This window comes from Myotis daubentonii, chromosome 15 (assembly GCF_963259705.1).
Source record: "Myotis daubentonii chromosome 15, mMyoDau2.1, whole genome shotgun sequence".
Classification (NCBI taxonomy): domain Eukaryota; kingdom Metazoa; phylum Chordata; class Mammalia; order Chiroptera; family Vespertilionidae; genus Myotis; species Myotis daubentonii.
The window spans coordinates 56,693,013-56,719,359 of NC_081854.1; the positions used below are offsets into that span (position 1 = coordinate 56,693,013).

The window sequence follows — 26,347 nt, forward strand, 5'->3', positions numbered from 1 at the left end:
CGCTAGGAAGCCTACCGCGCCTTCCGTCCGGGACCCTGGCCGCCCCCTCCCGCCCCGCCAGCAGGTGCGTGCGAGAGCCCGTGCTCTTACAGGGACCACGGAGGCCTGGGGCGGGCCTTTGGGTCCCTTGGGGCGACAGGGCTTGCAAAAGACTCAATGTTAACAAAGGACCCCTGGAGGCCCTCTGTGGAAATCAGAGAGGGGGTCTTGAACCTCGGGGCTCAGTGGAGGGACGAAGAGACGCCGCAGGCGAGCGTAACCAGAGGCACTACTCACGGGCCGTGGGAAAGCGTGTGGGTGGCACGGAACCCGGCCTGGACAGGGAAGGCAGCTACACGCAGGGAAGGCGCCGACCACCAAGCATCTCTCTCTCATCTCACAGGTGCCCCTGCCTCGTCCACGGGAGACAGGACTGAACAGCCTTCCCCAGGCCTCCCCGACCCGCACCCACCATCCAGGTAACGGCCAGTTTTACTCCACAGCCGCGCTTTACATCAGCACCGTTAGGATAAACCAAGACTCCAGCCCGGCCGGCGTGCCTCAGTGGTTGAGCATCGACCTATGAACCAGGAGGTCAGGGTTCAATTCCTGGTCAGGGCACAGGCCCAGGTTGTGGGCTCAATCCCCAGTGTGGGGCGTGCAGGAGGCAGCAGATCCATGATTCTCTCATCATTGATGTATCTCTCCCTCTCCCTTCCTCTCTGAAATCAATACAATTAAAAAAAAAAAAAAAGATAAACCAACACGCCTAATGAATTCACCAGACTGCCTGCCTGGCGGAGAACTTGCTGGCATCCGGCTGCTGTGGGAGAGGGAGCCATGGCCACAGGGAACTCACGGGCTTAAGTTAAACGAAAGAGGATGTGCAAATACCCAGCAACACTCGGCGAAACGCGCAGGTGGCGGCCACCTGACTCCCTTGCTGTCTATCATCTGCTCCTGCAACATCCCGGCATTTCTCCCATCAAACCAGGAGGCACCCACAGTCCATAACCAACACAGGGGTGCACCACCTCCACCCCCTGGGCACCCTCTCTCCGCAGCGCCATCTCCTTCCGCTGGTGGGCGATGGGCCAGGTTCAACCTGACAGCACAGACTTCAGCCACAAATGCAAAGGCCGAGAGCTTAAGAGAGAAAAAATCGTGCCAGGAAAGAGCAAGCCAAACACGAGCAACTTATCAACTCAGAACCGCGCTGGAGTAAATATTTGACTCTGGATAGCAAACAGGCCTGTTTCTAGGCAATTCTTCTGGTTAATAATTCTGTCAACATCCAAATCATTGAGCTCATTATCTCTGATGAAGAGAAGGGGCCTCAGGTGCAAAGTCAACACGCCTCACGAGGACACGGCCCATGAGGACACGCCTCACGAGGACACGGCCCATGAGGACACGCCTCACGAGGACACGGCCCATGAGGACACGCCTCATGAAGACACGGCCTATGAGGACACGCCTCATGAAGACACGGCCCACGAGGACACGCCTCATGAAGACATGGCTCATGAGGACACACCTCATGAAGACACGGCCCACGAGGACACGCCTCACGAGGACACGGCCCACGAGGACACGCCTCATGAAGACACGGCCCACGAGGACACGCCTCACGAGGACACGGCCGAGTTTCCACGCCACGTGAGTGATGTCGCAGTAGGACCTGGCTTGTCGTGCTGAGCACCAAGCAGCATGCTAACGTGTTCATAAATGTGAACATGGATTCTGCCCGCCATGTCCTGACAGAACACAGGGCCTTCGCCGTGCAGTGTCGAGGCCGGGAAGGCACCTGCGGGCACGCTCAGGCCTGTGGGTCTCCGCTGAACGCGGCTCCATTCTCTAAGCGTCTCCCCGTGAACCGCGCACGAGGGGGATCGGGAGGAAGTGTAGCTGTGACACGTAACGTTCCTCCTCGGGTAAGTGTCATCGAGCCGTTCAGCGGGCGCTTTGCTCACAAGGCGCCTCGGGGATAGGCTGCCCTCGGCCCCGGCGGACAGGTCAGTGGGCGCGGGAGCCGGCGGGAGGATCAGCTCTCCCGGCCGTCATCGTGGGCCGTCGGTGTCGTTTTCATACCCAGCATCTACCTTCTGAAAAGTTAACTGAGAGGCCATGCATTTCCCACCAACATTCCTGATAAGTGACTAACACACTGAGAAACCAACAGCGTGCCCTGCCGGTGTGGCTCGGTGGATACAGCTTCAGCCTGTGGACTGAAGGGTCCTGGGTTCGATTCCAGTCAAGGGCACATGCCCGGGTTGCGGGCTTGATCCCCAGTGTGGGGTGTGCAGGAGGCAGCTGATCAATGGTTCTCTCTGACCACAGATGGTTCTCTCTCTCTCCTTCTCCTTTCCTCTCTGAAATCATTAAAAAATATATTGAAAGAAACAGCTCTACCACTTAAAAAACCCCCAAAAAACAGCATGCTAGGATGGAAGGGACAAAACTCCAGATTACTATCAAAACTGACATGATGTCCTCATCACTGACAAAAATACTAGCAAAGCTCTAGCGAGTTTTACAGTGACCTTGACAGCCACACCCCCTCACGGGGGAGGTCATGGCCGTGAGCACGTCACAGCCATACGGCGTCCTGCCCGGCCAGTGTGGCTCAGCGGCTGAGCGTCAACCCATGAACCAGGTCACCAGTTTGATTCCCGGTCAGGGCACATGCCCAGGTTGCGGGCTCAACCCCGTGTGGGGCGTGCAGTAGGCGGCCGATCCATGATTCTCTCTCATCACTGATGTTTCTCTCTCACTCTCCCTCTCCCTTCCTCTCTGAAATCAATAAAAATGTTTTTTAACATTGGGTCCTGCCGCTCACAGCGGTCATACTCTCCTAACCTGCCCACAGTCTGGAAACCCCAAAGCCTTGTCCACAGGGCACGGCAAACACAGCTCACACGCAGCACTGCGTGGGGGAGGGGACGGGAAGAACACACGTGGGGATCGGAGGCGTCAAAGGGGGACTGTTAACACTTTCCCTGCCGCCCACGCTCTGTCTGAGCCCAAGCACAGAACCTAAATGTTAATGGAGGTTCCAGATGCGGGAACAGTAAGACACACTTGCGACAGGACGGACAGACAGCGGGATCCTTAATCCTGAAGACCGGACCGCACGGCGGCTACGTGTGACGCCAGCCGGTCCCTGGTCCAAGCGAGAGCTGGAAGCCACGGGCCACCTCTCCGAGCGAGACACACGCTGAGCCCAGCGCCTGCACGGACACCTCCAGCCGGGAGGGAGAACGCCCAACCTTTCTCATCAACACAGAACCGCCGGGTCTGGGCCGACGCCTCTGACCACGGCACCTCCAACAACCAGCATGTACATGTTTCTGATGATGCTTTAAGGAGCATCGACATGGACCGGGCACACACACATGCACACACATGGCCGCTGGCGGAATGGCCGGCAAAGGCAGGCCGTGGCTCGTGGATGCGGGCGGCTGTCTCCCTGAGGGATACGCACCTGGTGGGTCTGCCAAGTCTTTAGTATCAAGACTCGGAGGAGGGAAAAGGCGAGAGTCGCACGCACGGACGGGAGGCCGCAGAATAAATGAGCAGGCGAAGTGAGCGTCTTCAAAGTCTTTTACTTAGATTGAACAAGGAACAGCGCCGACGCCGTTCGCTGCAAGGTACACAGTATTCACGAGAACAGTGCTGGTCGTTGGAGGAAATGCACACGCCTCAGGTTCTCCTTCATGCTTTCTCTCTCTTTTAGAAAGACACTGTTTACCAAAAAGAAACATCAGCAGTCCAGGAAAAACGATTTTCCCAATAAATGTACGAAAACCTAAGATTCCCAATGGAATCAAGATTATCTTCCCGCGATCACCACCTTGCAAACAATCACATGCTTGTGGGGCGCGCCTGTCCGCACCCCAAGAGGACGTTCACGGTCGACAACGAGGGCGATTCTGTGAGAGAAACCAGTGCGGCCGACGGCACACGGGTCTCCGCAGGTACTGAGGGTCCGCAGTGGGCAGCTAACACTGAATTCCATTTATTGTATAAATAATTGTTCCCTTAGCGGTAAACCGGAGTCTACACATTCGCAACAGTCCTAGGAAATAAATACTGTGATTATGCACACGACAGGTCATGACAAAACTAGTTTCAAAGAACAAACAGCAGCTCGACACCCTTGTTAAAAAACCCTGATCGGAATCAAATGGGCACCTTCAAATTTAAAACATTGTCAAGGTAACATCACATCGAAAGTCACATGGTTCGCACGACGTTGGAGTCTCCAGTTCTGGAACACGTTTTTCGGTTGTGAATTAAAATAACGAACACGTTGGAAATGGTTGATTTCAGGGATGACATCGGTTCTGGTCTGACTTTCGCATTATTTTCTTTATAAAAAGTTGCACTCAGTGTCCATTCATGGTCTGATTGGTCTTCGGTATTTCATTAGTGCGAATAAAAGAAACTCCTAAAAACCGACAGTACTTCATACGTGTGCATATATGTATACATAAAACAATCTCATCTCAGACATGGCTGTCATGGACAGAGCCACACACACTGATTCTAGACATGAGCGCTTCCACCTACAGACAGCGATTTCAAAAATTCACTTACATTCATTTGATCACAGTAAATATTCCCAAACTCAACGTGTGACGCGTGACAGAATATACATCTTGTCTGCACCCGAAGCTGACCACCACCGACAGGTACAGTGTGATTGAAACAAGCCAATGTTTAAAAACGTTTTAATTCAAGATAACAATCCCATGGGAGGAGGCGGAAGACTGGGAGGACAAGAAGTATTTGGTCTTCGTGAGGCAATACAAAACAGACCATTATCAAAGACCATTTCGTTTGGAAAGATCGACAATACCAAAAGCATCAAGTGGATATAAGAAAATAGCTTTTGTCCGTGTGATTTACTTAAAGCTTTCAGGTAGGTGTTCCCTCCCATGGGAGCATGAGCTTTAAAAAAGAGATGAGAGACAGGCAGGCGCAGAGCCCGAGCGGGAGGCGCCGCGTGCAGAGTCCGCAGCCGGGGCTCGGGCGGCAGGTGGGGGACGGACATGTGGCCTCTCACCCGATCACAAGTTAAAAAAAAAACCGCAGAGGAAACAAACATGGAATCTCATACCTGCCCACTGCCCAGCCGACAGCACGATAGGGCGCGGGTGCCAGTTCACGTTCGGAGATGAGCGAGCTGTTCAGTGTTGACACGAAAGTACATAGTACGGATATATATTTGTTTGTACAAAATAAAATCAATGTCATTTGCCACCATAAGAACCTTTACTCGAGGGAGGAGACGTGCTCGCGGCGGCCGGTCCTGGGGGCCCCACTAGGTCATTCAACACAGAGAGTCGAGTGCGAGAGCGAGTCACGTCCCTACGCGTGGGTGTTAGGATGACAATTCAGATTATTTTGCAAACTAATCCTGAGAAAAATCTGTTTACAATTTAAACAGTAATGTTATGTAAAAAGTCTTAACAAATCCACTATTACAAATATCGATTTCCTATGTGGTCATCTATATATACACACAATAAAATGGTAAATATATGCAAAAATATTTAAAAAACACATGCACAGACCACTTCCCCCTGGGAATCTGGGCTTCCTATGAGGCCTGTTCTCCTCCCCCGCCCCCCGCCTGCTCCCTGGCTCTGCATGAAGCCGGAGAAACAGACCTACTTTACATTCAGGCTTGGGACCCGAAACGACCCTGTTGCAGCAAATGACTGATCGAACGAGCAGCCGCCCCGTTGGCGTGCGTTTGGCTTTTGCCGCCGTCAGTCTTCATGATCCGTCCGTGACGAGCCGGGAAAACACAGTCGCTCAATCAACACGTGGCCGGCGCCAGGCTCCTGAACGGTCCCGGGAGGCCCCGGGCCGCTGTCCGGGCGTGAGGTCACTGCACACACAGGCGTCCGTGGCCCCGCCGACTACCTACAGAGGTCGGCGAGGGGGGCGTCCCTCTTGTGCTTCCTCCGCTTGCCGTGGAAGCACTGGTTAGTGGGTTTGCCTGGATGCGGCTTGTTTGCCACCAGGACACCATGGCTGGTGGGAGCTGTACCTGGGAAGCCTTTGCTGGAAGAACGGAAGAGCCGGGCGGGTCCGTGCTGCGGGAAGGAAGCGGGCAGAGACGTCAGTACCATGAGGCGCCCGCACGGCTCACCCCACCCCCGGGAGCTCTCAAACCAGGGCTCCCCCCGAGCTCCGGAACCGGCGCTCTGTCCCTGGGGTGCCGAGCGCCAACCCTGCCCTCCCCCCAGAGCAGGTGGGCGCACTCCTCCCAGGAGCCTGCCAGCCCGGACGCCACAGAAGTGGCCCCGGGGCCCCGACACCAGGTGCGCGGGGCTGGCCGCCCTCCTGCCGTCACCTGCCACGTTCACTGCCCCTCGGGGTGATCCGATCGGGCCGGGGCCTGAGGCCAGGCCGGTGAAGGACCTGCAGGTCAGCGGGGACATGCGTAACAGGCACGCCCAGCGCGGGGAGAGGTGGGATGGCCTCAGGCCGGGCCGGGAGCAAATGGCTTCTCCCCCATCAGGTGCAGTGCCCGTGATGATACAACTTCAGGCAACAAAACAGCTTAAAATAGAGGCGCTCTGAGGCCTTTGTAAGTGAAAGCTGATGCCAAACACTGACCATCTCAGCCCAGGCACCGGCATCGGCCATGAACACATCCCAGGGCCTGCTATTCCCAGGTGTGCGCACGCGGCCACCAGTCACACAAGCTGCCCCTGCAGAGACTTAGGTGCAAGGAGACCCTTTACAGCCGCTGAGGCCTCTCTGCTGAGTCTGGGATGAGGGCGGTGGGCCCGGCATCGCACCAGGACCAGGACGGGACGCCCGGAGGTCTGTGTCCCGGGCCCTGTCACTAGAAGCCCGTCGTGCAGTGCAACCTCTTAGAACCAAGCAGGTTTGCTCTTTAACCTGAGTCACCTGCAAACCCACGCCGTACACATGTAACTGGCATGTAAGAAGCTGGACATGTGCTGCACTGAATGCTCAGTGATGCACATGTGTAACTGACATGTAAGGAATGACAATGATGCACACGTGTAACGGACATGTAAGGGACAACATACTCTGCACTGCCTGCTCACAGTGACACACACACATGTAACTGGCATGTAAGAAGCTGGACCTGTGCTGCACTAAATGCTCAGTGATGCACATGTGTAACTGACATGTGAGGAATGACAATGACGCAAACGTGTAACTGACAGGTAAGGGACATGCTCCGCACTGGCTGCTCAGTGAGAAGCGTGCTCACGCACCTGTGACTTGCTGGCGCTGCTGGGTGTGGCGGGGGCCGGGGCGCTCTGCACCTTCCCCCCCGCCGGCGAGGCCTCCACGGCCACCTCCTGCGACCCCACTCGGCTCCCGGCGGACGGACGACAGAGCAGCTGCTTCGGGGTTTTGCACGGCGTGGCGTCGGAGTCCTGACACAGGTTACAACGTGGCATGTGAATAACTTAGTCAACGTTCAAAAGGAAAACCATTTCTGCTAAGTGCTCCCGGGACCAATTTAAACATCTGGGAACTGAAGGACGCGCACAGAGGACTTTACGAAGAGCGGTGGTTAAGTTTTCGTCCGAACACTGGCTCATTTCCCCAGAGGGTGTCTGTTCGTTCCTCCCTCCCGGGCACGTCTGCCTACGCCCCTGCGTCTGAGTCGCCTCGCTCGGCGTGGTCCTCCCAGCACCCAGGTCAGCTCTGCCCGTGAGGCCTTAGCCGCCCCCCCGACGCCGTGCAGGCGCTGTTCACAGGGAAACGGCGTCCTTCCCGCATTCAAGCCCTCTGCCTCCCGCCTCCCCAGGCCAACATGCAGCACTGGGGGGCCGTCTCGGGTCTCAGTGCCGTAAACTCCATCAACCCGAGGGGAAGGGGAGCTGTGGGAGTGATCCCCCAAGTCCCCCAGAGAAAGGCGGAGAGCAGAGCAGGCTGCTGGGGGTGGGAGGGGACGCCAGGGCCGCTGACAGGTCTGCGTGGGTGATGGGACTGTGTCGGGATCAGCTGGTGACGGGATCCAGCACTGTGAGTGCACTGGAAGGAATCAGGCGTTCTCAATGTGAACCTGACGTTACAGCCCAGCCGGTTAACATCCCACCAGGAGGCTCCGAAGCGTCTGAGGGAGGGGCCTCGCAGGGCGACACACGCGCTCCACCTGCGGATGCCGACAGCGGCGGCCACTGCCTTAGACACCCCCGGGTGGGGTGGGGGTGGGACTGGCTGACGGCATCCCAGGGGACGCTCCCTCTCCCCCCTCTCGTGAGGGCTGGGTTCTCATGTGTACGCATTTGTAAAAACTCCGTGACTACGAGATTCCTTATGTGTCCATCTCATGTCAGAAGCAACACTGGGACCACCCTGTGCTCTGGCTAACGGGGGGCATGCAGCACCCGGGGCGCCCACTGACCTCCCCCGGGAGCCTGTCAGGGAAGCAGCAGGAATGGAGCCCCCCTTCGTACCCACTGCGTGCTGGAGGGGCAAGCGCCATGTGCGCGGTGGAGCCCGGGCAGGGTCGCTGACGTGCGTGCTCGTGTGCGGGGAGCTTGTCGATTGTAACGCGACAGCGAGAAGCGGCGTGAACGTCCGAGATTCCCCAGTAACAACGCAGTGAGCGAGCCCCCCGCCCGCGCCCCGTACTCACGACGTCGCTGGAGCTGGACTGCGTGGCGGACGACGAGGACACGGGGCCCGACGAGGAGTTGGAAGAGTGTTTGCTGAGCGGCTCCGAGGTCTTGCCCCTGCATTTCCCGAGGGCGTCGCTCTCGCCCGAGAGGCCCCTGTGACATTTCTCCAGCTGCGGGGGCTCCACCATCAGGGTGACACCGTTTCCTGAGAGGGGGCGGAGAGTGGGAAACGTGTCTTCCCGCGAGTCACGCCCCGTGGGGACAGCGGGTGGCGATGGCGCGGGACTCACCGTTGCATGAGGGCTCGGGCCTGCTCGGCAAGCCCCACTGCTTGGAGATCCAGTCCCGGTAGGTGGCCACCTCGTCCGTCACCCTGATGATCCTGCCCAGGATGCTGCGGGCGAGAGGAGAGGGGGTGAGCCTGAGGCTGGAACCGTCCGCTCGGGCGCCCGCCGAGGGGGGCGTTACCTCTCCGTCTCGTTGTTGGGGTAGTGCTTGGCGATGGGCGACACGGCGTGGCTCAGCACCACGTAGGCGTAGTCGAAGGCCTGCTTCACCTGCATGGCTCCGTACGAGCTCCTCCCGACGTCATTGCCTGGGGAGAGGGGCAGGTCAGAGGGGCCACCACCGCCCCTCGGGGCTCTGCCTGCCACGCGGGCGATCGGGGCCCCGCAGAGCTGCCCTGGGGCCCGGCGTGGACGTCCCGACTGAGCAGTTAGAGTGGGCGCTTGGGCCTCCACGTGCCCGGCCTGCCAGGCACCACCCCACAGGCTTCCTGCAAACAGGACCCGCCGGTTTCTCCTGCGAGAGCCCGGGCGACACGCTCCTGCCCTCCCAGCCTGTGAGCACCGCCCACGGGGTCAGGGGCCCCGCACAGCAAGGCCGTGGAGCCGACAGTCTTCCTGCAGAGCAGGTCCCATACACGGCTCCTCAAGGAGGAAACACACGGGACTGTTCAGTCACGAGACGCCCAGGCAGCCGGCAAAGGCCGAGGCCACAACTTCCCTCCCGTCCTCCCGCCTGTCAGAGCTCACGCCACGGCACAGGCGAGCGCCACGCCCGAGGTGACAGCGCAGGAGGGCGGAGCTTCAGCCACACCGGGAGGCCCCGCTGCCCAGGGACCCCGGAGACGACGAGCACGCGGCCCCGGGAGCACGGGGGGACCACCCTTCTTCCCTCCCCCCGCTCGACGATGGGGCGGCGCGCAGGCCACGCAGGACGGACGAGAGAGGGAGCTCAAGGAAGACCAGCCGCCTCTCTGAACCCCTCGCTCGCTCCGCTCGGAGTCTGTTACTGGGCCACCGCCCCGCGGACCCGAGGCCTTGCGCTGAAGCCCGGGGAGGGGGAGGCCGGAGCGGGTGAAGGGTGATCGGTGATGGAGGAGACGGCACCGGGGTGAACAGCGCCACGTGCAGTGACGGCCTGCAGAACTGTGCCCCCGAAACCCATGTAGCTGCTAACCATGTCACCGTCCATTAAACTAAAACATAGAAGCCCTGGTTGGCAACAGCCGGGAATTGGGTGATGAGGACACGAGACAGGAGACAGGTGGCTGTCAGAATGGAGAAACCCCCCCAGCCACACCCACTCCCACCCACACCACCCCCTCGCCCAGGGTCTGCAGCGTGTTTTCTGGGGTGTGTGTGTGTGTTCTTGTGTTTCCGCGGGTGTGTGCTGACTTCCATGTATCGGCACATGAGGTTTTCTGATGAACAGAGAATGTCCACGTTAGAAGCCGATCCTGAATGTTCTGTGGGAACAGTGCCAACCGCCACGCGGTGACCACGCCGCGCCCCTCCCCCGCCGGCCACGGATTCGCTGACTCAGTACCTGGCTGCAAAGGGTCCTCGATGTAGAGCATCGACGGCCTGTAGCCATCCAGCATGTTCTTCTGGACTTCATCTTTGGCCACATATGAGCCCCCATCCTTTATCCGGATGCCAGTCTTTAAATAATTGAAGTGCCGTCCATATAATTCAAAAAACTCTATTAAGAGAACACCATAGTTTGTGTTGGGGATGCAAGCATCTTCCCTGGGATGTAACTACAACCAGAAGGAGAAGAAAAGAAGTTACGTTGCACGTCCTCTGACTTCCCGGGGGGTGACACATGACATCTGACTTCTACCCCCAGCACTGCCCGCTTCTGGTCTCGCGGCTGCTACACAACACCCCGCCTCCCGGGCAGAGCGCGGGGCCACTGGGAGGCGGGGCGGACGGCGCCCCCAGGCTGGGCAGGGCTGGCCGACACGACGCCACGCCGAGCCCCGAGCAGGCCAGGCCGCTGGCAGCACTGGGCCCCATAAGCCCGCTCAGGGCAGCGGGACTTCCCCTCCCCTCGCCCCGCGGCAGGCCCAGCCCAGCGGGACTCAAGATGGGCGCTTGGAGGACATGGCTGTGCGGGGAGTTTCTACTGCTAGTCACCGTTACGGAAGCCACACCCCACCTTTAAAATGTGCAGTGAGAAATCTCAAAACAACAGAACACGCGGGATTGAAAACAAAGCCATGTTCTTTCCCAGGGACTTTGAAATACTTGCTAAATTGCAAAAAGGTGACAAGTGTGAGGGGAAGGTCGTCAGTGATCCGGGCGGCGGGCAGCGTCCCCCCGGGCCTCCCCGTGGTGTCCCCGTCGCGCACACGGGCCAGCGAGCCGGGCTCACCTGCAGGAAGCTGACGGCCATGAGGAAGAGGCTGTAGGAGCCGATGCCGCCCGTGAACACCTCGTTCAGGTCCCTCTGCAGCAGGAACTGCTTCAGCACCAGGACCAGGTACGGCAGCACCGGGTACTTCTGCAGGGGAGCGAGGCGTCAGCACGCGTCTGAGGCACGAACGGTCCCCCCCCACCCCCCACCGCTCCCAACGGGCCGGCACCCTTCCCGCCCCGTCTGAAGGGCGATTGTAAAAGCAGCCTCAGCCACGGGGGAGCACGAGACGCGCCCACGGCACACGGCACCAGAGCCCGCGCTGCGCCCATGGCACACGGCACCAGAGCCCGCGCTGCGCCCACGGCACACGGCACCAGAGCCCGCGCTGCGCCCACGGCACACGGCACCAGAGCCCGCGCTGCGCCCATGGCACACGGCACCAGAGCCCGCGCTGCGCCCACGGCACACGGCACCAGAGCCCGCGCTGCGCCCACGGCACACGGCACCAGAGCCCGCGCTGCGCCCACGGCCGGCAACACCAAGCGCGTCTGATGACGGTCACTCCGGCCGCCACCGAGAGATGCTCAGTGGCAAACAGGTAAGAGCAGCAGCGCAGGGCAGTCCCAGCGCCTCCAGCACCAAGTCAGCGGACGTCAGAGGGGCATTTCTCACGGGCAGCACCCCCAGGCAGACCAGGGGCCCCCAGGCCAGAGCGGCCGGCCTGCGGCTCCCGGGGCAGGCGAGCCTTCCCCACGCAGAGGACGAGACCTGAGCCGGCGCCAGGGCACTGCAGCCCGCGCCCCTCGGGCACAGCCTCACTCAGCGCTCCCAGGAGCCAGGCCCCAGCTGTTCTCAGGCCCCTGCGGGGGTGGGTCGCCAGGGATACCCAGTTCCTCCCTGGCGCTAAGAACTCGACGCTTCCGTGAGAAAGAAAGAAGTGTGGACTCCTGCAAGTCATGTCCGAGCAAGCAAGCAGGAGAAGGAACAAGTACAGAAAGCAGCACTGTTCAGCGAGACGGAGGAAGTCAGAAATAGTCTCTTTAAATGAAGGAAGCCTGTCTGTGTGGGTAGGAAAAAACCTCCAAAAATATTAAGTTAAAAAAAGATAAGGGCCGAAACCAGTTTGGCTCAGTGGATAGAGCGTCGGCCTGCGGACTGAAGGGTCCCAGGTTCGATTCCGGTCAAGAGCATGTACCTGGGTTGCGGGCACTTCCCCAGTGGGGGATGTGCAGGAGGCAGCTGATCGATGTTTCTCTCTCATCGATGTTTCTGGCTCTCTGTCTCTCTCCCTTCCTCTCTGTAAAAAATCAATAAAATATATTAAAAAAAAAAAAAAAAAAAAAAAAGATAAGGGTGGCTCAGTTGGTTAGAGCGTCGTCCCAACAGGCAAAGGTTGCAGGTTCAATCCCCGGGCAGGGCCATACAAGAACCAACCAATGAATGCAATTTAAATGGAACAACAAATCAATCTCTCTCTCTAAAAATCCATACAAAATTTTTTAAAATTGTGTTTTTTTTAAAGTATAAGATAATGAGCGTACAGGGTGCCATTCCTTTTGTTAAAAATCTAACAGGAGAATAAACAAGAAAAAAAAGTTGATGATATAAAGCCACTCTAAGCCTGTGGGGTGTAAGGTATCCTTTCACACCAGTAAATTTTTATTATTCCTATTAACTCAATTGGAAACATTTCTGGGAGAAGAAAATTTACGCACAGCCGGCACCTCCCACAGTGTGGGACTGGGGCTGGAATTCCTCTCTCTCTCTCTCCTATACTCCGAACGTGTACACAAGAATAAAGAAGTTAGCGTGCTGCTTATAAAACAGGGAAAGGCGAACCCGTAGAGCTGCTAAAAAAACTGTCAACGTCAGAAGAGATGTGGGCGTAACCACGGCAGCCTGACGCTTCTGCTCGGGGCGTCCTGAGGGCGAGCCCGCAAACTCTCCGGGAGAAAAATCTCCCCCAACAGAGGGAGGAGCCCGAGGGGCCACCTTCAGGCGCCGGGACGGAAACCCAGAGCAGTCGCCTGGGAGGGCCCCAGGCTGAACTCTTACGATCGGAGCCCGGCCCGGCGTGGCTCAGTGGTTGAGCGATGACCTACGACCCAGGTCACGGTTTGATTCCCGGTCGGGGCACAGGCCTGGGTTGTGGGCTCCATCCCCAGTAGGGGGCGTGCAGGAGGCAGCCGGTCCATGATTCTCTCCCATCACCCATGTTTCTCTCTCCCTCTCCCTCCCCCTTCCTCTCTGAAACCAGTAAAAATATATATTTAAAAGACGGACAGCTTCTGCCCCCAGCGTGGTTCCCGCCCTCCTCTCCCACAAGCAGAGCAGCTTTCTCAAGTGCGGCTCTCACTCGAGGCCACGTTGTAAGTGACTGATTCTTGGGGGGCTCCAGAGAGAAGCGCTCCCCGGCGATCGCATGCACCTCTCTCAGCGCCAGGATGGGCCCTCCCGCCACTCCCAGCGTGGCCGCCGCCCGGCGAGCGTGCGCCCTGACCTTGGTGAAGTCTTTGATCAGGTCCGCCGCCCGCACGCCGTTCTGCACGTTAAAGCTGATGTCCACCTTCACCTCCGTGAAGGAATCTGTTAACTTGATGATAGGCACCTGCGCGGGGAGAAAGGACGCGTTAAAACGCTCTACCCGAACCGGGGGCAAGATCGGGCGCAGGGTGAACGGCGTGAGGCCCCACCCCTCTCGGGACCCGAAACAGGAGGTCCTGAGGCCTGCGCGCCCCCCCCCCCGCCCCGCCTTCCAGAAACTTCCCTCTGCGCAGCTGGCGCTTCCCCTCACCCCGCATATCCTGTCGCCCCTATGGCTGAGTTTTGACACCCAGTGACAGAGCCCTTCCTGACGCCGCGTCTGGGGAAACAGCTTCCTATTCGCTGACCGCCAAGCAGCCAGAGGGGCCGCGAGGCTGAGTCACACACAGGCCCCTGCATCACGGTCAGTGTGGCCAGGAGCCCGAACAACCCAGCAGGAGGAGTGAAACGCAAGAATCATCCCCAAATGGAAAATGACAATTTTTACGAGACGTGTGGGATTCTTCATAAGAACAAGAAAAGCTCCGTGTGCACCACATGCGAGAAAACGCGGGCGGCACCCCGCAGTCCCAGCCGCCCGCCGCCAGGCTTCCCCGGGCTGCCCAGGCCGCTGTGCCAGGACATCGCGTGCAGACGCCCGCGGCAGCTCCCCGACGGCCAGGCCAGGCTGGTGAACACGGGGCCTGACTGATAGAGCGTGTTACGGCCCGTGTCCCAGACACAGACTCGGACGGAGCAGAGCAGCCCCGGCTGGGCCGCTGGGAACGCCCGACAGAGCCTGGGCTCGCTCTGCTCTCCATGAACAAATCCCTGCAGGCCCGCGGGCTGACCGGTGCCTCTGAAGGGAAGGTGTGACCGCAGGAGGCCATCTGTGTCACACACGCCGTGTGCCCGGCACGGTGCCCACCAACGGAGAGAAGGCGCCGAGGGCCAGGCCCTCCCGACCGACCCCACCCGGGCAGGCTGGGGCGTGAGGGCGGGGGGCGAGGGGGACTCACGGTGGCTTTGTCCAGGACTTTCACCGAATCCTCGTCGGCGACCTTGTGCTTCCGGAGAGCTTCCTCCAGGGTCCAGAGCGGGAGGTTCTCCCACTTCCCGAACACCACGAGGTCGATGTCACTGGGCAGAGCGAGAGGGGCCGTTCCCCTGAGCGCGAGGCCCGCCAGCCTGAGACCCTCACACCGCCCGCTCCCCCGGGCCCCGAGGAGGGCGCTGTGACTTTAACAGCCGCCTCCTGAGTCATTTCATTCAGGCCAGGCCCCGGGAGACAGGCGACTGTGAAAGCAGAACCTCAAAAAGACCCGCAATGGCTCCTGTTCGTCCAGACTCTGGGGCTAGAATCTGAGGACTCTGGCTGTGCTGAGAGCTGTGCGTCAGTGAGAGCAAGACAAGGTGCCGCCACCGTGTAAACAAGGAGACACCCGCACGCGCGCCCTCTCCCACGCTCGGCCCGACCGCCGTCCGGAAGGAGACGCCAGGACTGCCCAGCGCCCTCCCGGGACAGAGGCCGTCCAGCCCTTCCCTGGGGTTATGTCTGTGCCCTTTCAGCTCGGAATGAGGCGAAGGCACCAACCACTCACGAGTGCAATGACACTGTCAGAAGAGTGACTCGGGGTTCTGTGGGGCCCAGCCCCGAGACAGGGACGAGTGTTAGTGAACCCGAGTGGACGCTTACGGCCTTGGCTGGGGGGGAGGGGGGGGATGGAAATCGTCAGGACCCACCCACTGGGTCAGGTGCTGAACGCGGGGTCACGGTGCAGCTCCTAGTGAAACGGCCCCCAGCATACGCAGGTGCTTCGCCCAAAGGCCCCCCTGGCGTGTGAGTGGTTAGGGGGCGGGCTGAGGCCTGCGGGGCCAGCGATAGCCCCATTGCTGTGCGGCCAGAACCTTCCCCACCGCACAGAGGGCCTGAGCTGCGCCCGGACGGGCGCCCCGTCCACCCACCACGACAATGCAGGCAGGACCTGTGTGCCTGCTGACAGCGGTCGGAGACATCCACCCCGGGGAACCCACATGGCATGCAGGAATGTGAGTGTCTGCTTCATCATCCGCTTTGTTTCTACGCTTACAATCCAACAGGCAAAACATGCACCCAGGGACAGGCCCAGCCCCGAAGGCGCCGTGCACTCACCTGGTGGGTAAGTACAGGCCCGTTTTGAAGCTCCCAAATATCTGGACCTGAAACAGAAATGACAGTCGGTTCCACGCCATCAGCTGAGAGCCACCAGCCACGGAGAAAGGCCGGTGTCTGCTGCCCTCTGCTGGCGCCTCTGAGCATTGCAGCGGGTTCTCCCCCCCACGCTCCAGGGAGCACAGGCGGTCCCTGCCCCCCAGACACTGGAGGAAGCGTGGCCACAGGAGGAAGGCATGGAGCTCAGGTTGGGGTCGCGACCTCAGCATCCTGACGTGTGGAGGTCACTCTCAATAGGGGGGGCTGTCCTGGGCACTGTGGGGTGTGAGCAGCACCCCTGGTCTGCGCCCACCATCTGCCAGGAGCACTCACCAGTCATGAGAATGAAAACTGTGTCCCACCCACAATGCCAAATGCCTCCCGGGGGGCACATGTCCCCCGCCCCCCGCCCCCCCCCCCACGGAGAGCCACTGACTCAGGCCGACAGGAGAAGCCATGGGGCGGCAGCAGCTGCTCAGTGAAGTCTGCGTCCCCTCCCCTCCCCTCCCCTCCCCTCCCCTCTCCTCTCCCACCACCTACAGCCCCTCATCTGAAGTGTTTGTGTTTTACCAATCGGAAAAAAAACAAACAAAAAACAGGCCCCTTCGCCACCCAGGACAGAGCCTAAGAAAAGCTCCGTAACACAGGAACCGAGTCTAACGCGGGCCCTTGGGACACACGATCGTACAACAGACCCTCAAGGGAGCCCTGAAAGTGCAGCTGACTCAGTGCAGGAACAAAAACCGCAATAAGCAGAGGCAGCCTGGGCCCCCGCTGTGCGCACTGGGGGGGCTGTGCGGGGAGCCGGGTGGAAGTAGGAGCACAGAGAACAGCCTGTGGGGAGGGCGGGGAGACAGATGCCAGCATTGGCCTGAGAACATGACCCCCAGACGACAGGAGCCGTTCCTCTGCCCTCCTTCCCTCTAAACGACACTGTTCACCTGCAGGCTGGAGCCGCATGGCGCTGACACGCGCCTTGGGTAGCAGATCGCACAGGCGTGCCCTCCTCACACCGCCTCCTGCGCTGCCTCTGCCAGGCCCACCAGCCCGAGGGCCGGCCTGGAGCAGCCGACCCTGACTCGGGAGCCCCGTGCTAAAGGCTGAAGGAAACTCCTGGCTGCAGATGCGCGGCAGCTGCCCCGGAGGCCACGGTGACCGGCCCACACATCCCCCGCCCCCGCCGGACAGTGCTCACGTCAGCGCTGGGCCAGAGCTCCTTAATGACGCTCTCGATCCTGTTCACCACCTCCATCCGCATCTTCTCCTCCTCCGGCCTCGGCGACATGTACTCGTAGAAGTCGCTGATCTCCTCGTGCAGGCTGGGAAGAAAGGCAGACGGTCACACGGGCGGCCCAGCCTCAGGAGGCCATGGCCTTAAATAGCCTCATCTAATTAAGTCTGGTCACTCCGCTGATGACGTATCCTCAATTGCTACCTTAATTTTAACGCTGCAACTCATGCTGAGCTAAAATGGGAATGTATAGAACTTAATCAAAAATAGCAAAATAATTCCACAAATGACGAAAGTCCAAGGAGTCCCGCTGGCATGCTGACAGCGGCAGCCGGAGACCCTGAGCGACCACTGCAGGAACCCGGAGGTCGGCCGGGTGGCCCTGACCCTGGGGAGGTCGGCCGGGCGGCCCTGACCGGGACAGAGAGGGACCCAAGCCCCGGACAGGGCGTTCGGGACGCATGTGGCGGTTCTGCTCGCCCCGGGCCCGCCCTTCCTGGGGACGCACCGACGGGCTGTCTGGAAGCTCCAGGCGGCGTTCTGGAAGAGCACCTTAATCCGCCGGCACTTCCTCCGGGGGCCTGAGGCCGGAGTGCGGACTGGCCTCGTGTGCCGCCGGGCCCTTCTCGGATGCAGCCGGCCCGATGGTCGGGGCAGCACCGGCCCGGAGCGAGCCCAGTGCGCGTGAGTGACCTCTTCAGGAGGCCCTCCGCTGGGTTTTACAAGGAAACTGGCCCATGCACACGCACACATGCGCGCACGCACACGCACACGCACACACCTGCACTCCCGTGTTTCCTCTGCCAGGAGACCGCTCTGCTAGGTGCCACTCAAATGCAGTGAGTCCCATCGAAAGGCCACGTCTTCCTCCCAACCCCGTTCCTTCTCCGGGGGCTCCCCTCCCGGGGTCACTGTTTCCCCTACATAATCTGCAGCGTTTCCCTGCCGCATCCTTCCTCATTCTCTGGAGCTAAGGGGTCTCCAAATCCTATCCCCTCCCCCCACCCTCCAAAAACCCACTTCCAAACCAGGCCCTGCCCGCTTAGGGCTCCCATCCGCCTCCCTAGGCCAAGGCGGCAGCCCCACAGGGTCTCCGTGGGTGCCAATCTGGGCACCTGCCAACTCCCTCTCGGCATGCCTATCTGCGGCCTCCACCACAGCCCAGAGCAGTGCCCACGCCCCTGCAGCCCTGGGCCCGGAACCCCTTCCCACAAGCCTTCTGCTCACACGTCACCTCCCGGGTACGACTCCGATGTCCCCAGGGCTCCCGGCCACTCCGCTGGCCCTCCTCCTGCCTAGTGGTCAGCACAGCCCACCGCCCGCTCACTGGCCTCCCCACTCAGACGCCCCTCTCCTGGCTCAGCCCTGTCCCCAGCCCCAGCGCAGCCCAGGGACGCTCTCCCTCGTTCACCCGTGTGCCCACGCCCACGCCCACGTGGTCATACAGGAGACCGTCATACGTGTGCCTGGTCATACGGTGAGCTCTGCACCAGGGTCCAAGGAGATGGAGGCTCACACTGTGGGGGAACGACAGAACCGGAACAGAGGGCAGGGTGGCCCGAGGGCGACAGACGTCCTTGAAGGTGAGGACGCAACCCCACTTCTCAGAAACACGTCTCCCCATGCACAGCACCGTGTGCACATGGAACTGGTCCACAGCAGAGGGGTGCAGGCCTTCCCAGAACGCAATGCCTCCTGTCTGCCTGGTGAAGTCGGCACATGTGCCAACGTCCTACGGCACTGACCAGGAGCATCAAAGCTAAAAAGAAAAGAAACGTACTTACCCTGCCCCCCCCCCCCCCCCCGTTCTCACTCTATCTTAAGATGTAAAAAACAAGGGAGAGAGAAGATGCGGCTGGCAGTGTACAGTGACTGAATAGGGAAAGCAGCCTCCATATCCGACTCCCGCAGCTGTTGGGCACTGGCAACCGTGGTCACGGCTGAAGAACAAATGTCACACCATGTCCCCTCCTGGGTGCGGCCGGGCAGGAGGCACGGAGGACGAGTCCACGGGGTGAAGTTCTCCTTCCTTTCGCCTTTTAAGCGCGGCCCTCAGACCCGCTTTCCTGGAAATTAGAGCGTCCTTTACACGCCAGCGCCTCCATCCACGGACACGGATCCCTGGGTTTTGGGAGGACGGTTCTCGTTGGATTTCCGTCCCACCCCCTCTCCTGCTATGAGAGAGCGGAACCTGCTGGCTTCTTCCCCCCGCGTCCTCCTTCGCCCCCCGACCCCGCCACCACGTCTAAGCAACTGTGAGGTGACGGGAAAGAGAGAAGAGGCAAGAGGTTGTCCCTGGGAGCGCTTTCTCTAACTCCGTCATTAATGCTCTCCCTTCAGGAAGAACTCGAACTCCCCCAGCTCCCTGCGCGGATCTGACCAAATCTGGAAACAGTTGGGAATCTCAAGGAATAACTGACAGTATTCCCTGAGACCAGCTCTCTCCAGAGAAAAGCTGTTAACAAACTCAGCCCCCAAGGGGGAGCCCTCAAGCATTTGCAGAGGAAAAGCACAAATAAACACGGTGGCCCCTTTCCCGACCTCCAGGCCCAGGGCCACGGAGAAGGTTCATTCACAGGAGCCTGCTCCATGCTGAGCTCTAACAACGAAGGTGCCTGTGTCCCCCGCACAGTTGTAACACCAAATCTAACACCAAATAGTGTCCGTAACTTACGTTTCACCGACTTGTTTATCTCTGGCGGAGGCGGGGTTTAAGACCAGCGAGGCTCTGGACATACACAAGCCGCTAAACGCCTTCCCCGGCGGCCACCTGCTGGCGAAGGGGCCCAGAACCATCCGGCACCTCGCCTCCAGGCCCCCCCTGCCCCCCGGGGAAGCCAGGTCCCGCAGGTCAGAGGTGACTCTGCTTAATAACCATGCACATCGGGGAAGGCAAACTCCCGACATGCACTTAGCATCCCCGGAGGCGGGAACCAGGAGCAAGGCCAACGGGGAGAGAGCTGTTGAGATCTCCTGGGCAAGTGCTGGTGTTGGCTGTGGAATCTTTAAAGCTTCAGTGAAAAACGCAGGGACAGGCTGATTCACAACGAATTCACTTACAGATGCCACAAACATAACGTAAACAAACCTAGCAGACTTTACAAGGTCCTGTATCCCTTCAAAACTAACAACCACAAAACAAACTCCGAGAGAGATGGGAATCTGCAGCCGTTTGGAAAAGCGCGCAGGAAACAGAGCAACCGAACACACCAGTCACCTGAGGGCAGCGAGCAGCCGTGAGACCCCACGCCCACGCCTGGCTCCGCCGCTCCACCCCGAGGGCCCCTTCAATTAGCCACTGGGTGGAACTGACGCATAAAGCCTACTGGGAATTCATTTAAAAACATTTTAAAGTAAGTATTTTTTATTAAATTTATTGGATCAACATTGGTTAAGCTTTTATTCTTACTTTTTGTTGTGCTTGTTATTTTCTTTTTGGTTCACTGGCATTCTTTATATATTACTAGAGGCCTGGTGCCCGAATTCGTGCATAGGTGTGGTTCCCTAGGCCTGGCCAGCGACCAGGGCCGATCGGGGCCTGCTGGCCTGGGGGAGGGACAGGGGAAGGGACGGGGGAGGTTGGCCAGCTGGTGGGAGGGACTATGGGAGGTTGGCCAGCCAGCCGGGTGGGGGGCGGGGGAGCAGGAGGGCAGGGGGAGGGACCGCAGGAGATTGGCCGGCCATGGGAGGGACCAGAGGAGGTTGGCCGGCCATGGGAGGTTGGCTGTGGGAGCGCACTGACCACCAGGGGGCAGCTCCTACACTAAGCATCTGCTCCTGGTGGTCAGTGCGCGACATAGCAACTGGTCGACCAGTCATTCCGGTCATTCGGTCGTAAGGTTGCTTAGGGTTTTATATATAGAGATGGGTATTAGCCTTTTGTCATCGAGATGTATGGCAAATACCCTTTCCTGTTAGTCTTTCCATTCTGTGAGGTTTTTTCAATGTGTATAGGCTGTTTATTTGCGTGGACTTATGCCTATGACTCTTTGCGAAAAGGAACAGATGGCTGTGGTAAATGAATGTACTGGTGACAAGAAAGGGCAGCTCAGCTGCCCCTGCGGAGTGGGGATGCATTAGGGAGTGTGGGGGGCGGTAACCTGCAAGGCCACGCCCACCTACAGGAGGCGCTGCCACTTAATGCCACCTGTGTCGGAATGGGCGCCCTGTGCTGCATGCGCCCCCTTCCTCTTGTGGTATCATTTTTATTTTAAAATTCTGACATAAACTTCAAAAGATGAGCTGAACAAGATAAACAGTACAGCAAACCGTCCTGCGCAGCTCTGACCCAGTCGTTAGCCATCAGCCCGCGGTCTCTGCGTTAGGTCTCCCTTTTCCAGTTTCCAAGCTTTTCGCCTTGAGGTTAGGGAAGTATCTGACTGTCAGAGAATGAGGAGACAAGCCCCAGCCTCGAGAAACTACCTACAAAACCCACAACCTGATAAGGAACAGGTATAGAAATATCATCTCAACAAAACCACCCCAAAACTCCGCAAAAGACCTACACAGGCACCTAACACACACTCACCAAAACAGACGGCAAACAAGCACATGAAAACATGCCTGGCATCACGTGTCACCAGGGAACTGCAATTAAACCACGAGACACCACTGCACGCCTATCCCAACGGCCAAAACCCAGATCACTCCCTGACTGCCGGGAGCACGTGGAGCCGCAGGAGTCCACACACACACACACACACACAGCGCGCGGGAGGGCAGCGTGGGTAGCCACGCGGGAGGGCGGCTGGCGGCTTCTTACAAAACTGAGCACTCGTACCGTCCGGCCCAGCAACCACGCTCCTGGGTGCTGACGAGTGAGCTGGGACGTGTCCACACAGAACCCCGCCGAGGCGACCGCGGCTTTTCTCATCCTGCCAGGCCCTGAGCAGCCACGGGTCCTTCAGCAGGTGGGTCAACCGACAGCCCGGCAACACGGACCAGCCGGTGCTGAGAAGGATGAGGGACCAGAGCCGGGGAGCACGGAGGCGCCTCACCTGCGTGTTACTAAACACAGGAAGCTGACCGAAGAGGCTACATGGACGGTGCGACTCCAACTCATTCGGGAAAAGGCAAGACGATGCGGAGACGGTAAAGGGGTGAGTGTTCGCAGAGGTAAGGGGGGGAAGGGTGGCAGGGGCGCAGCGGGACTGTCCTGTACACACACAGGGGTGCGTCGTCACACATTATCCAACCCACGCGACGCACACCACCGGGAGCTCAGGACCCGGCAGCAAAGGTGGTCCCGTGGGAAGGGACGAGCCTCTCCACCTGCCACTCAACTTGCCGCGAACCTCAAACAGCTCAAAAACTAGAGTCTATTTACAAAATCCGACGTGTTTCTCTGGTGACTGTTCCTTTTATTGAACTATCACTCACTCGTAACTTTATTTTTCAAACAGCTGCTCAGTGTCCGGCGCCCTTTATTTTTTTTTGAAAAGACATTTTATTATTATTTTACTATATAACATAGTAGTGAATATATCTGATTGCATTTTCTCAAATGGCAAATGAGAACAGGACGGCATTTTACTGAAAACCTCATTATCACCTGTCTTTTGGAGGATGCCGTTTCCTACGACGTCTATGACACTGTCCATAAGGACACCAGCGGTGCGCAGTGGCAGAGAGCACTTGGCTAAGCTGTTCTATCGCGGGTCCCTGCTCCAAGTGTTCATCTTTCCTTCTAATCTGGTTCTCAGCATTTGATCCTGTTTCTTCATAATTATGCACAGGACCTGGCCGAGGGGCAGGCTTGGTGTGTTCATACGGAATATCCACAGAAGGATGGTAGCAAACTTTTGTCCTGCCTTCAGAGCTCAAAGCAAGTTCTACTTTCCAATTACCATCATCTGGAAGAGAAGAGTATGTGGATTTATGACAAAGCTCCATTCTGGATTGGAAATAAATGTTTCAAAATGGTTCTGTTTGATATCGCCCATTTCACTGCTAATACGGCCATGGTGAATCAAGATGCTTTATCAGGTGGAATGGAAAAATACTTGAAGAGAAAATGCTTTTAAAATTTGCCTCTAGGCATACCTATTTTCACCCCTGACGTCTGCTCACCGCGAGCCCGCCATCTTGCCTCCCAGCGCCCTTTACTGATGGAGAAAAGGACGCTCCAGCCTGTCCCGTGGCCTGGCCCCTGGCCCTCGCCCAGCAACTCCGTGGGGAGCCAGCCCTGTCCCTGCCGTCCGTCCGTCCGGTCCGTCCGGTGAGGTTCCGGGGAGGCTGCGGTTCTGGATGGAGCAGGCGTGGGACACCCCGTCGGTGTCACCCCATGGCCATGGCCCAGGGCGGGCACATGGCCCGCAGCCCGCGGGGCGGCTTCCTGAGGACTGCGCACCGACACTCCGCAAGGTCGTTCTCTTCCTTGGCCTCGAGCTGTGCAAACAGAAGCGCGGGGTCTCCACAGCCGCCCCCCATTTCCTCCAGCTGCAGGAGGGAAGCCCTGGCCACAGGGGGGGAGGGAGCCGGCCCGGGGAACGCGGCACGTCCAGGAGCCCCGGGTGCTGAGCCGCCCGGGAGCCGCCGCCCAGGAGCCGCTGCGCGACGGGCACCCCGGGCACCGGGCACCATAAAGGCCTTCGCCTGGGTTTTGCTTACACCAAGAGGATTTCCTTCCTCCTGCCCTTCAAAGCCCCGATTCACACGCAGCCTCGGTGCCGCATTCAACTCGGGCCGTGGGTCTGTCGCGGGCTTTCTTTTCGGATCTGCTGCCGTTCTGAATATTCTAGGGCTCAGGTCACCCGGCGAAATTCTTGTGTAAATCGATAAGCAGCTGATCATACAAAACCAGTCCTCCCCCGAACTCATCTCGAGCTTGTTTTCAAAAACGTCCTTGGCTGCTCCTGCCTGCTGACGCCTCTCCTCAGAAGCAGGCTCACTGGTTTGTGAGGACGGCATTCCCACGCTGCTCCAGTCTTCCGTGCTCCCGGTGGCTTTCCTTCCTCTTCCCACGTCTGGCTTGGTTTTCCATCATTTGGGGGTTTTGATGCTCCAGTGAGTGAAACCCTGTTCCCTTCTTACACGTGTTCTGTCACGTAGAAAAGCTGGGGACGTTTGTGTGTTTTATAACCAACCAGACAGGCCTCCAGCCCAACCACGACCAGGCCGACCAGCCGGCGCGCAGCCACGTCCCGCCCGACGGGCACCGGGCGCTGCCAGCTTCGCGGTGCCCCGTGCACACTGGATGGCCGGCCATGCTTCATCAGGCGATGGGCGGGTCTGCACGGTCCTCGCCCGCTAGAGGCGGACACTAACAGACAAATGTCTGTAGGCTTGTCTCAGTCAAGTCACTGTCACCAGCATCTGTTCTGCTTTCGCCAGGACAGGGAACAGGGTGGTTTCTTCCTTCCGTGGCGACGATGAGGACGAGGATGAGTATTAAAATAAAAGCAACAACTCAGAGGATGTGGCCCCGTCTCCAGCTCCCACAAACAAGCCACGAAGTTCATGGTGACAACAGAAAGGACGAAAGCCAAAGAGCAGACCACCTTCATGTTAATCAACCCCCCCTCCCCCCGCCGGTTCCAAACTGGAGCTTTCCTCACAAACCACGAAGCAGAAACCACGCCTGACGCTTCCACTGGGCAGCCACCCTGACCACAGAAAGACAGAGCACTTAGAGCATGGATTACACAACCCCCGGCCGCACATGTATGTTGTGTAAGCCTCACACCAGATCCATTTAGTAGTAAATGCCCGGCGCACCTGCCACTACCTTTCCCGTCTGCATGCGCTGCATGGAGGAGCCTCTGCCGACCCCCACGCGGGCGCCTGGCCTGGCTGCTCTTTCTAATGGGCTCCCACGCAGGCAGCCCCTGCTCACTCACCGACCGCTGCCGGCTCCACGCATTCAGCCCCAGCCCTGAGGCCAGGGAAAGCTGTGAAGTCCCAGGGACACACTAGGAGATCAGACAGCCCCCCAAATTAGTGTACACACACACACACACTCACCCGGGAGCACCCCAGCCACCCCTTCTCCTCCGGCTGCGGGGGGAAGCCATGGCAGTGAGATGCAGGCTACAGATCAGCACTGAGGACGCCTGAGGCCTGTGCCCAGGGGAGCAGCGTGGGAAGGCAGATGGCCGCACCCCATGGAGGCGCCACAGGAAGGGGAAGGAGAAGCCCGTGGGCTCGCTGGCGCGGCGTGGCCGTCCAGGGCACCGAGGGCTGCCGGTCAGATCGCCGGTTACACAGCCGGTCACACGGCCGGTTACACAGCCGGTGGGGGCACAAGAGACGGCCAGTCTGTGTTCTGCTTGCACACTGGTGTTCCTCTCTCTCCCTCTCTCTCTCTCTCTCTCCCTCCCTCTCTCCATCTCCCTTCCTCTATCTCTAAAAATCAATAAAAATTATTTTTTTTAAAAGGAAAAACAAGCTCCTCCCCCCGAAACTGGAATGTCAGCATCTCCTTCTAATTGTTCCAACTGGATATCACAGGAACCAAGTCATGTGAGTCACACATGGAGCCGGGTCTCAGCGAAGTGGCGGACACATCCCAGCCCATCGTTCCCTGTGGGGACCTTCACATTGTGCTTTCATTTCAGTATCACCCCGAAAACACCCGCAGAAGCCTGCCCTGCTCACCCCGTGCCTCCCCGGGAAGGGAGCCGCCCGGGATTCCCGGCCCCCGTGTCTGTTCCCACCACACCACCGCCAACCGGGACCGGGACGGGTCTGCACTCGTCAGGAGCAGTCAGCCCTGACAGGTGCACAGCGCACACCCGCAAGTTCGGAGGGTTTCCGAGTGGAGGAGGTGGGGAGAGAACTGAGTGGGCACGTGGCGGAGCAAGAAAGGCACTTGGAATGCGCTCGCGACACCACGGCTGGCATAGCGAGCTCACACTGGCAGCGATTTGACTGGACTGAGTCATCTGTCCCATAACACTCATTTCCACTTTTATTGGTTTCGTCATTTTATATGAATTTAACTTGTTAGTTCGTTTTGTTTTTATAGTCTTTGAGGATAAGCATGTTATACTTGTGTGCATTCTCACGTTGTAATAACAATTTCAGCGACGGTGCTGAGAGCAGCCAAAGGGGAAGGACAGCCTTGGACCAATGGGGCCGGGGAAACTGGACATCCACACACAGAGCAATGACCCGGGACCCCTACCTCACACCACATACAGGACCCCTACC

General features: G+C 58.9%; 1 protein-coding gene and 1 pseudogene across 2 annotated transcripts in view; both read right to left on the minus strand.

The window, feature by feature from the left end:
* Positions 1 to 3,564: 3,564 nt before the first annotated feature.
* The window catches only part of TENT4B (terminal nucleotidyltransferase 4B), a 43,023-nt gene continuing 20,240 nt past the window's right edge, over positions 3,565 to 26,347 (minus strand). For both annotated transcript variants that reach the window (XM_059668085.1, XM_059668084.1), the window contains 11 exons: positions 17,162 to 17,285; positions 15,928 to 15,974; positions 14,795 to 14,915; positions 13,753 to 13,860; positions 11,268 to 11,396; positions 10,437 to 10,650; positions 9,075 to 9,201; positions 8,897 to 9,000; positions 8,624 to 8,811; positions 7,248 to 7,412; positions 3,565 to 6,086 (listed from right to left, as the gene is read on the minus strand). In XM_059668085.1, the coding sequence (XP_059524068.1) occupies positions 5,910 to 6,086; positions 7,248 to 7,412; positions 8,624 to 8,811; positions 8,897 to 9,000; positions 9,075 to 9,201; positions 10,437 to 10,650; positions 11,268 to 11,396; positions 13,753 to 13,860; positions 14,795 to 14,915; positions 15,928 to 15,974; positions 17,162 to 17,285 (1,504 nt within the window). In that variant the 3' untranslated portion in view covers positions 3,565 to 5,909. The remainder of the gene's footprint in view (positions 6,087 to 7,247; positions 7,413 to 8,623; positions 8,812 to 8,896; positions 9,001 to 9,074; positions 9,202 to 10,436; positions 10,651 to 11,267; positions 11,397 to 13,752; positions 13,861 to 14,794; positions 14,916 to 15,927; positions 15,975 to 17,161; positions 17,286 to 26,347) is intronic.
* On the minus strand, positions 22,218 to 23,328 carry LOC132217602 (large ribosomal subunit protein mL42-like; annotated as a pseudogene).